The sequence below is a fragment of the Molothrus aeneus genome, chromosome 8 (assembly GCF_037042795.1).
Source record: "Molothrus aeneus isolate 106 chromosome 8, BPBGC_Maene_1.0, whole genome shotgun sequence".
Taxonomy (NCBI): Eukaryota; Metazoa; Chordata; class Aves; order Passeriformes; family Icteridae; genus Molothrus; species Molothrus aeneus.
The window spans coordinates 33,327,296-33,342,470 of record NC_089653.1 but is presented as its reverse complement, the minus strand read 5'-3'; the positions used below and the strand labels follow the sequence as shown (position 1 = coordinate 33,342,470).

Here is a 15,175-nt window from a genome sequence, read left to right as displayed (position 1 = left end):
AGGTGCATATCTCAGTGAAAAGCTGGAGTTGTTGCTGTTTGGAAGAACAAAGAGCTGTGTTAAATGGCTCAGGAGCAGCAGTGGGGTGAGACTTGTTCATTCCTTGAGAAGTGGTGGAGTCGCCATCCCTGGAGGGATTTAAACTTGAGTGGATGTGGCACTTGGGGACATGGGTCAGTGGTGGCCTTGGAAGTGCTGGATGAAGGGCTGGACTCCATAATCTGAGAAGTCTTTTCCACCCTAAAGGATTCCATGATCAGAGGGGTAATTTCCAACCTAACCCATCCCAAGGTTCAGTGGTTGATACTGGAGGACTCAGGAGTGCAGGCGGGAGGCTGAGGATCTCACAGGAGACTCAGCCCCAGGGACTGGAGATGTCTCATAACCTCCTCCTTGGATAATTCCTGGGAAGGAAAGCAGTCATTAAAATAAATGAGGGAGATAACTCACCTGGGAGGACACGGGAAGGAGAGGCAGGAATGGCTGGAGAAACCATGGCTGTGGTGAGGAGTGAGGAGCATGGAGTGTGGAGAGGAGGAGGCTGAGCAGGGCCCTGGTGGATCCTGCAGGCAGAGAAGAGGCAGTAATTAGTCTGTGTGACACTGTTAGATGTGCTCCTGTCTAGCAGGGACAAGAAGAATGGCCTTACAAGGCAGCAAGAGAGAGCTCAGTAATAAAGATAATGAGAAAAGGATGTATTTACATGCATATCATGAGGGAGGGAGGATAAAGGTCTCTGAGTGCGCTGGAGTTTCAGAAAAGCCAGAGAAAAGCTGCTAATGAGAATGGTGCAGTTGATCCTGACATGGGGCAGGAGCCTCTGAGGTCCCAAAAGCCACATTTCCTGTGATTGGGTGCAAAGTGGAGACGGCTCCTTCTGCTTCATGGGAACCTCCTTTGGGAGCTTTGACATCTCCGCTATACAAGAGGTAAAATTCGTATTTTTCTGGAGTTTTAGATACATGAAACTTCATAGGGAACACTTTTCCTCTGAGGTTCCTGGGCAGGAACTTCTGAGGTCCCAAAGTCTACGTTTTCTATGACTGGATGCAAGTGGAGGCCATTCCTTCTGCTTCATGGAAACCTCCTTTGGGAGCTTTGCCATCTCTGCTTAAACAAGGGATACAATTTGAATTTTTCTGGATCTTTAAATATCTGAAGCTTCATAGGGAGCACTTTTCTGCTGAAGGTGGGAAATGGGTGCCCAACAGCGTTTCTTTCTCTTGTATTTATTGGTTTTGTACAACTTGGACCCAGACTAAATAACACCTGAACAACGAAAACATTAACTCCTTTCTCAGATGGGTGAAGAGAAAGAGAATTCATTAGCAGAAGTTCAGCCTTTTGTTCTATTAAATTTCGGTTTTAATTCAAAGATAGATGCTGAAATCAGAGAGGTGGATCAGGATGCCATGGAGGTTGGGATATTTAATATTCCAACCCAGCTGGTTTAGGGTGGAAGCTGTGGCTCTGTAAGGTCTTGGTAAATTTTGTGTTGTGCTGCAGCTCTCTCCTACCTGTGCCAAGTCATTGGCTTCTGGTTTTGGGGATGGGAGCAGAAGTAGAGTAGGATTATACAAATAATGGAGTAAAAAGCAGGGGAAACAGCATAAATACAGGACTGAAGGGTGTGTTAGCAACCTGGAGCTGCCCATGAGGGTGGGTAAAGAGTCCTCTCTCAGGATGGGATGCTCTGGCAGCCCAGGTCTTGCATAGAAGGATCTTGGGAGCAGATCTGATTCCATAAAGAACAATTGAAATGAAGTTTTTAGTTTATAATCTACTTGCTCCTCATCTCAGCTGCAGGGCTGCTGCTGCTTTCTCCCATTATTCCCAGGTTCCTAAAAGTCAATTTTCCCTCATCCCTATGGACACTGGACACCAGCACCTGCTGAGCTGCAGAGTTCTGCTCCTGCTGGTTCTTTCTGGGATGCTCTGCTCCATGGGGCTGAGGGTGGGAAATGGAGATGTTCCCTGAGCCTTCTGCAGGGCTTTTCCCTCTTTCCCACCCCCGTGCAGTCAGCCCAGAGCAGACTCAGGAATATTCCTGTTCATTTGCACTCTGAAGGTGAGAGCAGACTTTTCTTTGTGCTTTTATCACGTGTTGCAAATGCCTTTGAGATGTTTCTTTCTTTGTTATCTCAAAATTCTGTGCTCTATTGATTTTTGGGTTTTCTCTAAGGGGCTGAAAATTTCATCAGTAACCCTGAAACCAACTGAAATAATTGATTATCTGTTTGTACCTCCTCTTCAGTTATTTACCTCGTGCCCTTCGATGGAGAAAGGCTGTCCTATTTCTCGATGATTTACTGTAAAGCAGATCTTTGCTGAGCTTTAATATCAATTTATATAACCTTGATCCAGGGGTTATTTTTTGAGAGCCACGGGTTTATCTAATATGTCATGGAAGAACTTGTTCTAGAAATATTTCTTTATAGCTTATATTTATGTAACAGATGGGTAATGTGAAAAGAAACATATTTTCTATAAGCTCAGATTGCAATTGAAAATACTTAAATTATCTCCAAGAGTAGCTAGATGCCTAATGAACTTTATAACAAATTTAGATATCTTAAAATACACATTATCCTGAATTGATACTTTTGAATACAGGGTTTGTTTTTTTTTTCCTTGTGTGGATATTAATGGTAACAACGTTTTTATCTGTGTTTTGTCTTTGCCTTTGTGGCAAGAAATATATTGGTCCTTAATACTTTAAACCTGGGGGTATCAGTCAGAAGACCACATGTGTTTTTGTTCCAGGATGAGCTTTCTGAGATATATTTACTGTGCTTTCCACACTCCTTCGTGCCATTTGTTTTCTCCAAGAATGTCACTGTAGAGGTGTGGTATCTCTGGGCAAAGTCTCTTTCTAATTAAGCAGAAAAATGTGAGATGCTGCCCCCAGGTTCCAGGATAATTTACTTTACTAGGAAATCTTCGGCTCCTTCTTTCTCTTAGGGCACATTCCAGGATATAAAAATGATTCATGTGTCTTGGAAGTACAGCTTTGGGAAGTTTGTCAAGTTATCTTGAGTAGCCCAAGAGTGGGGTGAAATCGCCCTTTACATTAGTTTAAAAAATAAGAATATTTTATCTGCCTTTGTATAAGGCATTCATCACCTTGGAAAGACCATCAGAGACAAATAGTGGTTTGAAAGAGTGGAAATCAGACCCCAACCCCTCAGTCCTGTTCTGCATTCCAGTGCTGGGGATGCAGAAGGGAACTGGAATCCAGAAGCAGATCGGCGAGCGCAATAACAAATTAGCGCAGCAGATTTAATCAGAGCCACAAAGAGGGAGAGATGTTTAGGGAGAGCAAAGCCTGAGCTCGCAGATCTTGGCACAGGCCTGGTGCAGTGCAACTCTGTGATGGGGGGGAGAGGGAGGCTCTGAAAGTGAAGAACAGCATATAAATTAAGCCAAATAAATTAAGTAATTCAAGCATTAATCTAGCCAACCCTCCGACTTCATTCAGAGAGGCAAAACATCTATCATTGCTTCTCTGGAGATTGTAGCATTGTTGAGAATTCAGTTTAGCCAGGACATTTAGACCAACCCTTGCATTAAAAAAAAAATCCTTAATTTTCTCATTGTCTGAAACTGATTGTATCTTTCTGCCTTTCAGTAAGTTTCACTTAGTTGCAATTACTTTGGCTTCAAAATCTTGAAATCGAATGAATTAATGAAAATGGAAAATCAGAACTCTTTCCTAATTAAGAACTGAGCTTTTCAAGGAATATGAAAGGATTTAATTTAGAGAGAGATGTTTGGAAAGCATGAAATGTGGCTTGAAGGAGATACATGTGCATTCAATAGAACTCACTGAGCCCAGCCAGATTTGTATTGACGGGAAACAAAAAGCATCTGAAACCCTCTTTCAGTGACAGGAAAATTTATGGGATTTCTTGAAGCTCTCCAAGTTGACTTCCAGTTCAGGGAAATGGGTGGCCACCTCTGTTTGTCTCAGTGGACACAATTCCTACTGAATTCCTCATTATTTCTCCCTGTGGCAGTTTGCTGAACCTTTGGAATGGGATTTTGGGGTTGATTTTCCATGGCTTTGTAACCCCTCCAGGTGGATGGAGGGAAACCTCTGTCCTGGCACTGCTGCAGGTGACAGTGAGGGGTGAAAGGAGTGGCTCAGGTAAAGACTCTGACATTTCAGAATGGATTTTATCTTGTATTATCCCTGAAATCCCATTCTGTTCTGCTGCTCCCTCAGCGGACACGCACACCTTGTGTCACAGCCCCTGTGACACCCGGGGCTCACCTGCTGCTGCCCTCCCCAGGCAGAGGAACAGAGCAGAGAGCACCTGGAGGCCAGGCCATTTCTTATCTTTGTAAATTCAGTAGTAATTATCACCATAATTCTCCTTCCCCACAGTGCACAGCATGTCCTGGGCTCCCTACAAGTGATGGCTGCAATAATTCTGTGTGGAAGGGGAGATGTTTCCAAGGAAGGTCAGGCTGGCTGCTCAGTTCCAGCTTTGTTCTGGAACAGTGGATGTGTGGGTGGGAAAATGCAGAGCTATTAGCTGGGAATACCCTCAGGAAGCATGGTGGGACAAAGGGAGTAAGGTGCAGAAAATATAATTACACTGGGTAATGAGCTGATGAAGCCTTTGACATGGTCCATGCTTGACCTTGGCTTTTTGAGCACATGGGGAAAATGTGATGTTGTAATCAAACTTCTGGTAAAAGGAGGTCACAGCCCCCAGTGTCCTGACAAGGAGGAGGAATTCTACTTTTCCAGACAGGAACAACCCAAACAGGATCCACTACATTTGCACTGCATGGTCCTCAAAGAACTCCACGTCCATTTCAAACTGGCAAATCTCAACAGCTGCTCACTCCCATCACAATTACCCAAATTGCAAAGGACTGTCTGCAGCGAGCTCTGCTCCATAACTAAGGCAGCCCAGCCCCAGTGAATTGCTTCCTGCCTGCCAGCACTATTAACTTGTGTTTTGTGACAATTTTCTCCAGCCCAGGCATGTTTGTTTTCTTTGCACAGCCTTGCACCAAGCATTGTTTAAGCAGCACATAATGGATTCCAACCAAGAGGTGCTTTCTGCTCCCATCTGTTTGATAGCACAGCAACAGTTGTGATTCATACGTGCAGTGTAAATACTGGGTAATGACTGTGCCTTTCCTTTCAGCCAATTCCAGGTTCTTTCATTCCTGGGCCAGCTTCTGGGCTGCTTTTGAGGCAGGGGAAAAAATGTCTGAACCCAGGCTTGAAATTTTCAGGTGTTAAATGTCTCTCTAACAGAGTGACCCATCGTGGTGCAGAGCTGACAGTAAAAACTGCCACGAGCAGGAGCTGCCATGAGCTTCTCAAATCTCTAAGGCTGTGTGGTGTTCAGTTGCCTTTTCTGAATATAAGGACACCCAAACACTCCCCCAGAAACTTACAGGGTATTTCCACTTCAAGCTTTTGGGGCAACATTCCTGGAATGTCCAAGGCCAGGTTGGACACTGGGGCTTGGAGCACCCTGAGACAGTGGAAGGTGCCCCTGCCCATGGCAGGGCTGGCACTGGATGAGCTTTAAGGTCCTTTTCCACCCAATCCAAGCTGTGATTCTGTGAATACAATAAGGAAAAGAAATATAGGGGATGATTCATTTTTTAGCCCATTTTTTTACCAGACTCTTCAACGAATTTTGTTTCGCTTTTTCCCCCCCTCTATTAAAAAGATTGTTTTTATTTCCAGGTCTTTCAAAAACTCAAATTTCTATTGGTGCAATCAGTCAACTTCCTGGCCACCCCCTCAGGATGTCAGAGGACAGGCAGGGCTCTGGCCAGTTTAGGGGATGGGATGGGATGGGATGGGATGGGGTGGGATGGGATGGGATGGGGTGGGATGGGATGGGATGGGATGGGATGGGATGGGATGGGATGGGATGGGATGGGATGGGATGGGATGGGATGGGGTGGGATGGGATGGGATGGGATGGGATGGGATGGGGTGGGATGGGATGGGATGGGGTGGGATGGGATGGGATGGGATGGGATGGGGTGGGATGGATAGCAAACACACCCTTCTATCAGGCTGGGATTCAACAGCTCTGCTGCTCTTGTCCTGCTTCCAAGCTGAGATCCTGCTGCTGGTCCTGCTGGGCAGGATGGGAAGTCCCTGCACTCTGTGGAGTCACTTCAGTACCTGGATGAGCAAATTTGGGGATCTTGGATAGATTTGTGGAAATGACCCTTGACAGAGATGGTGTGTTTGGGATACACTGCAGTAAATGAGGGCTGGCTAAAAGCACACGTATTTTATTATTATTTTTATTGCTTGTTCTTACTACAAAGTCAAGTTCACACTTCAGTGCAGTCATTTCCATTCAGTCAAAACCATATGCTGTTGCATCTTCCTTTCTTCACTTTTTTTTTGGCCCAAGGAATCCCCTCCCCCAGGTGCAGAGCAGGCTCCTCACAGGTCAGCAGGCATTAGGAAGGACAATAAATCCCCACCAAAGGCTGCCCTGGGCTGCTTTGCACCCAGGCTGCTGCAAAGCTCCAGGAAAGGCTCCCCTGCCTCCCCTGGCTGCTTTGTGTTCCAGCTCCATCCCTCTCCCAGCCCACATCCTGAGCTGGAGGATCCCAGAGCTCACTCCCCATCAGCTCTTTCAAAGTGTTGGCAGCACCAGTTCCCCTTTTCATAATTCACCCGTGTTTGTTCTCTCAGAGTTTGTTTTTGAAAATCTTTCAAAGATCTTTTTTTCTTGTTGCAAGGTTTGTACTGAAAAGGGAATACTGATTTTTGACCTGTTTTTAACTGACATAGTTCAGAGGATAATTGGAGGGCTGCTGTAAAAACCAAGGCTGCCCTATTTGCACTGCTTAGATTCAATAAAAAAAAAGAATTTATTTTACTTCGTTTTTTAAAGTATAAAGCTGAAAATTTTCTGCTAATCCCTTTTTAGCTGGTTAAATGCACCTTAATATATTTTAGTGTAACCTCAGTGCTTGATAATGAAAATGTGGTGTAAAGGCTGAATTCAGGTTTTATGCCTGACTTTTTATTGATACTGAATAAATTCACAACATAACTCAGCCTGACAAGGTGCAGATTTCTTTCAAACATCAAACCAATTATTTTGGATCTGCTCCTAAAATATTTGCTGCTTGGTGTTATGACATTTTAAACATGTTTTAGCCTGGTTAGCCTTTGATTTTTAAAAAAATGTAAATCAGGACTAGCTCACAGAAAGGATGTAGCTAAGTTGTAAGCATGTTTTCCCTTTCCAGGAGCAGTCATTAGCTTTGTATTCCTGCATGGAAAGCAGGAAATGGGGAGCTGGAGCTCTGTAATTTTATTGATTTTGGTCTGGCACAATGAACTTCTGGGTTTCCTCTTTCTCGAGCGTTGTTTGCTTGGATTTTTAACTCTGGATAGGGATCCTGGGGCACCAGTAGTGAGCAAGGAGCTGGGAATTTAAACACAGATGTTGGAGATTCACAGGGCCTTCAGCAGATGCTGCCAAACAACCTGATGGGCAGAGGCTGGCACTGGCACTGCTGCAGAGGCAGCACACAGAAATGTTGAGATTTTTCATTTTAATTGAAAGTGGTTTCAGCTTATGAAGAGAACTTTCCCAAATTAGGGTCATTCCCAAGAGCTCCTGTTTTATCTGCACCTCGTGAGCTCCATGGTGGGGTTTCTTGCCAGCTGGTGGAAGGTTTTCCTGCTCATTGCAGGGGGATTGGACTGGTCATCCTTAAAGATTCCTTTAAATTCCTTCCAACTGAAATCCATTGAATCATTCCATGATTCCTGTAAAGAAGCCAGGGATGGAGCAGAAAAGTTGCTTTAGGATCTCATCTGCCGTGGGTTCTGCCACATTGTGTGGGACAGAAGGTTTTAAACAATACGTATTTTTTCTATGTTTATATATTTATATTATATATATAAAATATATGTGATATATAATAAATATGTATAATATAACTATATACATACATATATATTTATAAATCTTCCATCAGTTTATAATATGACAGTATGGGGAGCAGGAAAAGGAGAGGGTGGAAAAGCCTGACTATCCCCAAGCTGCAGTTAAAATTTGCTGTAGGAGTTAAGAAAAGGAAGACAAAAATAAAATTTAAAAACCCCGAATTTAGCTATTGTGTCCTCCAGATAGAGGAATCTTGCATTTCTCTGTACAGCCAGCATGAAAGCAAAAATCTGATCATTCTGCTTTTACATAATCTCTTTAAAATAAACTTGGGGACAAACTTGCAAGTTCTTTGGTTTCCTACATTATTGGACTGGCTCAGCCAATTTGTTAAGGGCTTGGGAGTCATTGGTAAGCCATTAAAGAAAATAAAAAAACAACTGCAAAAGGCTCTGTTTGCTTAGTTGGTGCTCATTATAAGCAGCCACAGGGATACATCCTTCTCATCTGAGAGCAGGCAAAGCACAGCTGAATTTGCTGCCCCCAGGAACCTGCAAAAACAGAAGAATTAAATGTTTATGCTTTTCATGTCCTGCACATGAAATATTGCTTAGTCTTGGAGGTGTTTGCAGAAAACGTTGCACTTTGTGTTCACTCCTAAACTGAAGCCAAAAGAAAACCAGGAAATATTTATGGATTTAAAAGCATTGCATACAATTTACAGCATTTGTTGCAGGTTGTAATTATCTTAAATGTATATTTTTTGTAGACAGCTTGCATTTGTTGGATTGAGTTCCAGTTTCCATGGTAAGATTCCCTGAGTGACTTTATTTCTTACACATTTCCCAGCTTCTCCCTTTTTGTGTCTTATAGATAGTAGAGGAATAATATCAGCCCAAAGATCTGATACTGTAAATACACCTTTTAGCACTACTGCAGAACGTCAGTGTGTGATAAACGAGGGAAATAAAAGGTATTTTCATATAGATGGCAAAAAATGGCATGGAATTTTTCCCTGCTGGAAATAATGGAATCTTTCCCCAGTTATGCAATTTCTAATTCCTGGTGTTAACTCTTCTGATCCAAAAAAAAACCTGTATGTGTGTGTGCAATGTGACTACCTGATAAATCTCAAAGGTCCTTAATTTCCAGAGCTGTGTTTAGGAGATAATGATCTCACAACCTTTATTTTTTGTGCTGGAATTTCTGGTTTTAAGAGCATAGAGGAGAAAGTCAATAGGATCATGGAATCACAGGAAGGTTTGGGCTGGAAAAGACCTTGAAGGTCATATGGGGACCTTAAAGCTCATCCAGTGCCACCCCTGCCATGGCAGGGACACCTCCCACTGTCCCAGGTGCTCCCAGCCCCAATGTCCAGCCTGGCCTTGGGCACTGCCAGGGATCCAGGGACAGCCCCAGCTGCTCTGGGCACCTGTGCCAGGGCTGCCCACCCTCACAGGGAAGATTTTTCTCCCCCAAATCCCATCCATCCCTGCCCTCTGGCAGTGGAAGCCATTCCCTGTGTCCTGTCCTATCATTGTCACCACTAATAATGAAGGGATGGGACTATTTTCAGGCTAAGAAGGATTTATTGCTCAGACAAACATCAGTCTCAGAGTCCCTGAGATTTCAGAGGAGCAAGCATTCAGCCATAGCTCAAGAGCAGTCACAAGTTCTTTGTTACAAGGCACTCTAGAACTTTCTAACCCAATGGACAGGTGCCACAGGGTTTATTTTGCTTTTCTGACCCATCACTTTTACTCACTTCTGCTGCACTGAGGATACTTTTGTCCAATGGGCTCCTGTCTCACAGGCACACATCTGCTTCTGTTCTAACTTCTGAACTCTCAGTTTATTCCACACAACCCCACCCCTACATTATAAACCCTTCACCACCTTATCAGTGCAGTTTCTCCCTTACTTCAGGCATATTCTTACTTACAACTATAGAAATATGAGTTTATGATTTTTCTGCTTAATATCTGTGTATTGTATTTTTACATCAATCCAAGCTTCTTCCAAGGCTGCAGATCAAACCCTTCAGTGTCTGTGGGAGTTTCTGTTTTTCTGTTTCCCACATTGTCCCTCCATCCCTTGTCCCCAGTCCCTCTCCAGCTCTCCTGGAGCCCCTTTAGGCTCTGGAAGGGCTCTGAGCTCTCCCTGGAGCCTTCTCTGGGTGAACACCCCCAGATTTCCCAGCCTGTCCCAGAGCAGAGGGGCTCCATCTCCCTCATCACCTTTGTGATGGTTCTGAGGACTTTCTCCAGCAGCTCCATGGCCATGCCCTGCCCCAGAGCTGGACTCGCTGCTCCATGTGGGCTGTCTCCAAAGTGGGCCTTGCTCAGACAGCAAACATCTGTGGTTTTAGCACAATTTAAAACTGTGGATGAAAAAATACTCCCAGATGACCCCTTGGTAGAATCCTTTGTCCATCCAGTCATTGACTCTGGTTGGACTCAATGTAGTTTCTGTGTCCTCAAACTGAAGGCCAGGCAGGTAATTATGAAATGTGATCCCCTGTGAGGGGAGGGTTTTTATTTAGCTCCCTGTGGAATGTCAGGAGCCACGTTGCATACTACTAATTACAAGCTATAATTCTGCTCTTAATTAACATTTTTTCCTTCCTGTCTTACCAATTTTTGCCCATTTCAGCACTGCATAGGCCAAGGTGACCTTGGGCCCAGGCAAAGCTGGGCCTGCTGCAGGGCTGGCTTTAGCAAAGTTAATACCAGCTCTGGAGGGCCTGGAAACCACTTTGCTGGATTAAACAAACCTGCCTATTTCAGTCTGGCCCTGTCAGGATATAATTTAGAACTCGGAAACCAGAGAAGCAAAATGACCCCTTTTTGTTCTATTTCTTGTGCTGATCTCTATCCTCAAACAGTGAATTTAGACACTGGATACAGCTGAAAATGCATTTCTGTTTCCAAATGAATTAATGCTGCTGCTTTGAGTTCATTTTTACTCTTTTCCTTATCTGTAGATATTTCCCTTTATTTCTATTATATAATTGCTAGAATTTATTTAAAGTTGTGTGTGCTGATCTAACTCATGCATCTCAATCCAATAAAATATTATATTTTTATAGAGTGGGAGCTGCAAAGACAGATGTGTTAGGACTCTCCATTCCATCAGTTTTCTGCTTTTCAAATGTAATAAGAAATTACTTGGAGTCTTCTCTCCCAGTCCCAGGAGGGAAAAGCTCACAGCCCTGCAGTGGGATAACAGCCCAAAGGAAAGGGGGATCCAGCAATAATTAAGGTTTTGCCCAGTGACAAATCCTTTGCATTCAAATTTCAGAATGGGCATCCCACCAAGGTGAACAAATCTCCAAATGTATCTTCTCCACAAGTATTTCAGGAGTAGAAATGGGTTATTTTGTGGCTAGATATCATTATTATTAGACGGTATTCCAAACACCACCCCCACGTTCACAGGGGAAGCCCTTAATCCCTAAACTGTCCTTTCTTTTCTCTTTCTCAGTGAGGATCAATGTGATTTTAAAAGCAGAAAAAAAAGCAGTACTTATGAAACATGTACTAGTTAAAGTAGTTTTACTGCAAAACTTTTCTGACTCAGAAATAGGCTGCTGTCCCTTCATCTTCTAGTTAATCAAGTACTGATTTATTATTTTTTTAATCTGCTTAATCAGTGAGAATTCTTGCTTGACCTTGACTTAATGTTTCACTAATTTCCTTCAAAATATTGAGTTTATCTAACATCAATTCAGACCAAAGCCCCTCAGCTCCAAGCAAGGAAGAAGCAAATTAAGGGGCGGAAATGCTCTTCCTGTTTTTTTTTTTTTTTTATACATTTTGATGCAGATTTTGGATGCAAATCTTCTAAATAAGAGGGGAAAGTTATGGAGATTCCTACTTCAATCATCCTGAAGTTTGGCCTCTTAGGATATCAGGGAAAAGCTTGTGTGCACTGATGAAATCTTCTCTTATGCCACAAAAAAAATTACCAAAAAGGAAAAGAGATAACTGCAGTTTTAGGAGAGAAGTAGAAAACTTGAGTCTGTGGAGGAAAGAAACTAGAACCCTAAAAAATTCTTGATTATGGTTTAAATAATGCCACTCTCATCAGGTCCACTTGGCTTCCACAGTCAATAATTTTAAAGGGATCAATGTGGGAATAATTTGTGGCACCAGCATGGAAATATGTTTGTGGTTCTTAAGGAAGACTTAGAACAAGTGACTCTCAAACATTCTGAGCAGGAGGCTCTGTACCCCCACAAGGTGCTTTTTGATTATTCTCTGTGGAAAATAAAAGCTGTGCTCTAATATCTGTACTTATCATCAGTTCCATTTCACCCTGCTGACTCAGGTTTGAAAATATTGATTGTAAGGGGAGGGTATCACAGAGTTTCATGGGATTTAAAATGAACTTCTAGGGGATTGTGGCAAAAATGTGCAAAAACTTTAGGAAAGACTCCACAGCCCCTGCAAGAAAACCCCCCAGAAAAAGCCCCAACAAACAAAAAATCTGAATTAATTTCACAGGAGTATGGATTAAAAAAAGAGGAGGAAAAACCAAAGCACAAACCTCAAATGCCCTTTCTGAAAGAGACTCATTTTTTCTTTACCATTAGAAATTTATAATTTCAAGTGTTTCTGTTTGCAGTCACCCTAACACCTGTGCAGTGGGTAATTTTTGCTGTATTTGTGCTTATGAATTCCAGTCAGACTAAGAAAAAATATAGTCTCATCTCCTTGCAGATGGAAAAGAAGGAAATGAGCCATTTGTTTGAAAGAAAAATTGATGGTGAAGCAAGATTCTGAACCTGGGTCTGGTGCACAGCAATGCAGCATCCATAACTGGGGCCATTATTGTGCTCCATGAGAAGAAGCTTCAGCTTTAGGAATTCTCTGAGAGATGATTTTGTCTTGTAACAGCCTGTTCTATTCTGCAGCTGCTTTTTTAACTTTGCAACTTTACCAACATCCATTGACTGTCAAATAAGTACCACTGTGAACTCATGAATAAACATAGTTGTCATTTCCATATTAAGAGGGCCTTCAGCTGAAAAGAATCCATTTGTGCCACTGCAATATCTTAATTATTTACTGTGTTATATTGTAATTAATTGTGGTTTGCTCTCTCAAAACTCCATATTCTGTAGATCTCACGGGTTTTGGAAGCAATGCACTAATATTGAAGTCATAATCAACACTGCTTCTAAATATTCATGCCAAAAAATGACTCCCATGTGTTTGCTGAGTGCCAAGGATAGTCTGAAGCATTTATTTAGCATTCTAGTGGGATCTGGTTTCTGCAGAGTTCACAGAGATGCAGAATTTCAATGCTGTTGCTGAGAAAGCACGTTTGGATTCTCACGAGCAGGACACTTTGGATAGAGCAATGGTATCTCACTCCCAGCCTGGGCTCAATAAAGCCTCAGAGCACTGGGGAGTTCTCAGCTATTTCTCATTTGAACAATTTTGTTTAGTCTATGACAGCCTCCCAATAATTTTGCTTTTTAACAAACATCTCTAATTTTTCAAACAATTTGAAAATCACTGCATTCCAAGGACGGGGATGCTCTGTCTGTCACAGAGGCTCCACTGGGGCTCTGCTGCAGCAATCACAAATCCAGACACATTTCTCAATAAATCAATTAAACACTAGAATCCTAAAATGATTCTAGCTGCAATTGGCTGACACAAATCTCCAGAAAAGCATCTTGAGTGTACAGGGGAACAGCTGATTTATGGAGCTACTGCTGGAATTTCAAACAAGGAAATGCTGTCGCGCAATCCAGTGAGTTTGTTTAATGAAATGTAAGTTAAATGTAAACAGTTTTAAAAGATATTTGAGCTGAGTCTTTTGAATCAAGAGTAGCCAGCATATTGCAAACTGTGCTTTCTCCTTGGGAGTGCAGTTTCCAGAGCCTGTGTAGGTGCATTACCCCTTCCTGCAAGTCTTTAGGCCTCCATTGCTCCAGATCCCCTCTCACAGCTCACCCCAAAATTATTGGGTTTACCTTTGGATGCTTGAGATGAAAAAGAACTGGGGTTTTATAACCAGGGGAAAGGCAGTATGAAGATTGCACACAGCCATGATGGTGCTTGAAAATGCAATCCAGATGTCCTGATCCATGCTGGAGTGCAACTGGGATTTCTGTGGGCTCTGGTGCTGGTGTTCTGTTTAGAAAGTTCTCTTAAATACTTGGATATGCATAAATAACTTGTCTGTTGTTGTCACAGAAATACTTGATAATACTGTTGACCATATTTTTATTGATATTTCACATTTTTTGCGCTTGACAATCCTTATGTGTCCCTATCAACTCAGGATGTTTTATGCCCTTAATTCTGCAGCACCACTTTTTCTTTCTTTTAAGATAAAACTTAATTACGCCTTATGAAAAGCTTGAAATACATCTTAAAAATTTGAAATACATCTTGGATATTAGGAAGGAATTGTTCTCTGTGAGGATGCTGAGGGACAGTGGAAGGTGTCCCTGCCCATGAGAACTAAATGGTTCTCAAAACCCCTTCCAAGCCAAACCTTCCTTTGATTCCATGATGTGTCCATTTCCCTGGCAGAGCTGGGTGCAGGATGATGGGCTCTGGGTTTGGACTCAGCCAACTCTGTTTTCCATTTTCAGAACCACCCAGCAGTGCTGCAGTTTGTAATTCAAGCTGAAAATAAACATCTGGTCATCGATCTGGAGAGGAATGAGTAAGTACCCTGCTGCATGGTCACTTTGTACTCTTGGAGGAGGGTAATAATTTTAAAATTGATGGTTTAAAATTAACCTGGGGCCAGTTTTGCTACTGGTCCCCTATACAGAGTCCCCTAACAAGAGAGTTTTGTTTCAGTTTGGGTTATGGGTATTTGTGCATTGCTGATAGAGCAAGAATCTCTATGGTTGTGTGCATTTATGTGGGGATGAAAATGGACATGTTGCCTCTCAGGGTTTTCCTGTGTATTTCTTTTGGATATTTCCTCCTTTCCTGTGGTAAGACCTTTTATTTATAGTAATCTGGAATATCCTACAGACTCTCGAATTTTTTGGGGAGGACTCATCCCTCCTAATGCTGTCTGCACCCATGATCTGCTCCATGCAGTGTCCATCAGGGGTGAAGAGTCAAGGCTTGGGGATTAGCCCCTGCTGGAATGTTAAATGGAGCCCTCTGGGTCTGCTGGCAAGGGGCTGATGATGGGATGGTTGTGCTGTTCCTGCAGCCCAGGACCAACACTGGGCTTGAGCATCTTGAGCACAGTTTCTGTGCATCTTTTTCCATGTGCTCTTGGCAAATCCTGCT

At 42.8% G+C, this 15,175-nt stretch overlaps 1 protein-coding gene across 1 annotated transcript in view; it reads left to right on the top strand.

Moving 5' to 3' along the window:
- ADAM12 (ADAM metallopeptidase domain 12) overlaps window positions 1-15,175 on the top strand; it is a 184,193-nt gene that overhangs the window by 33,460 nt on the left and 135,558 nt on the right. Inside the window, exon 3 of the mRNA XM_066555175.1 lies at window positions 14,515-14,588. Within this exon, the coding sequence (XP_066411272.1) occupies window positions 14,515-14,588 (74 nt within the window). The remainder of the gene's footprint in view (window positions 1-14,514; window positions 14,589-15,175) is intronic.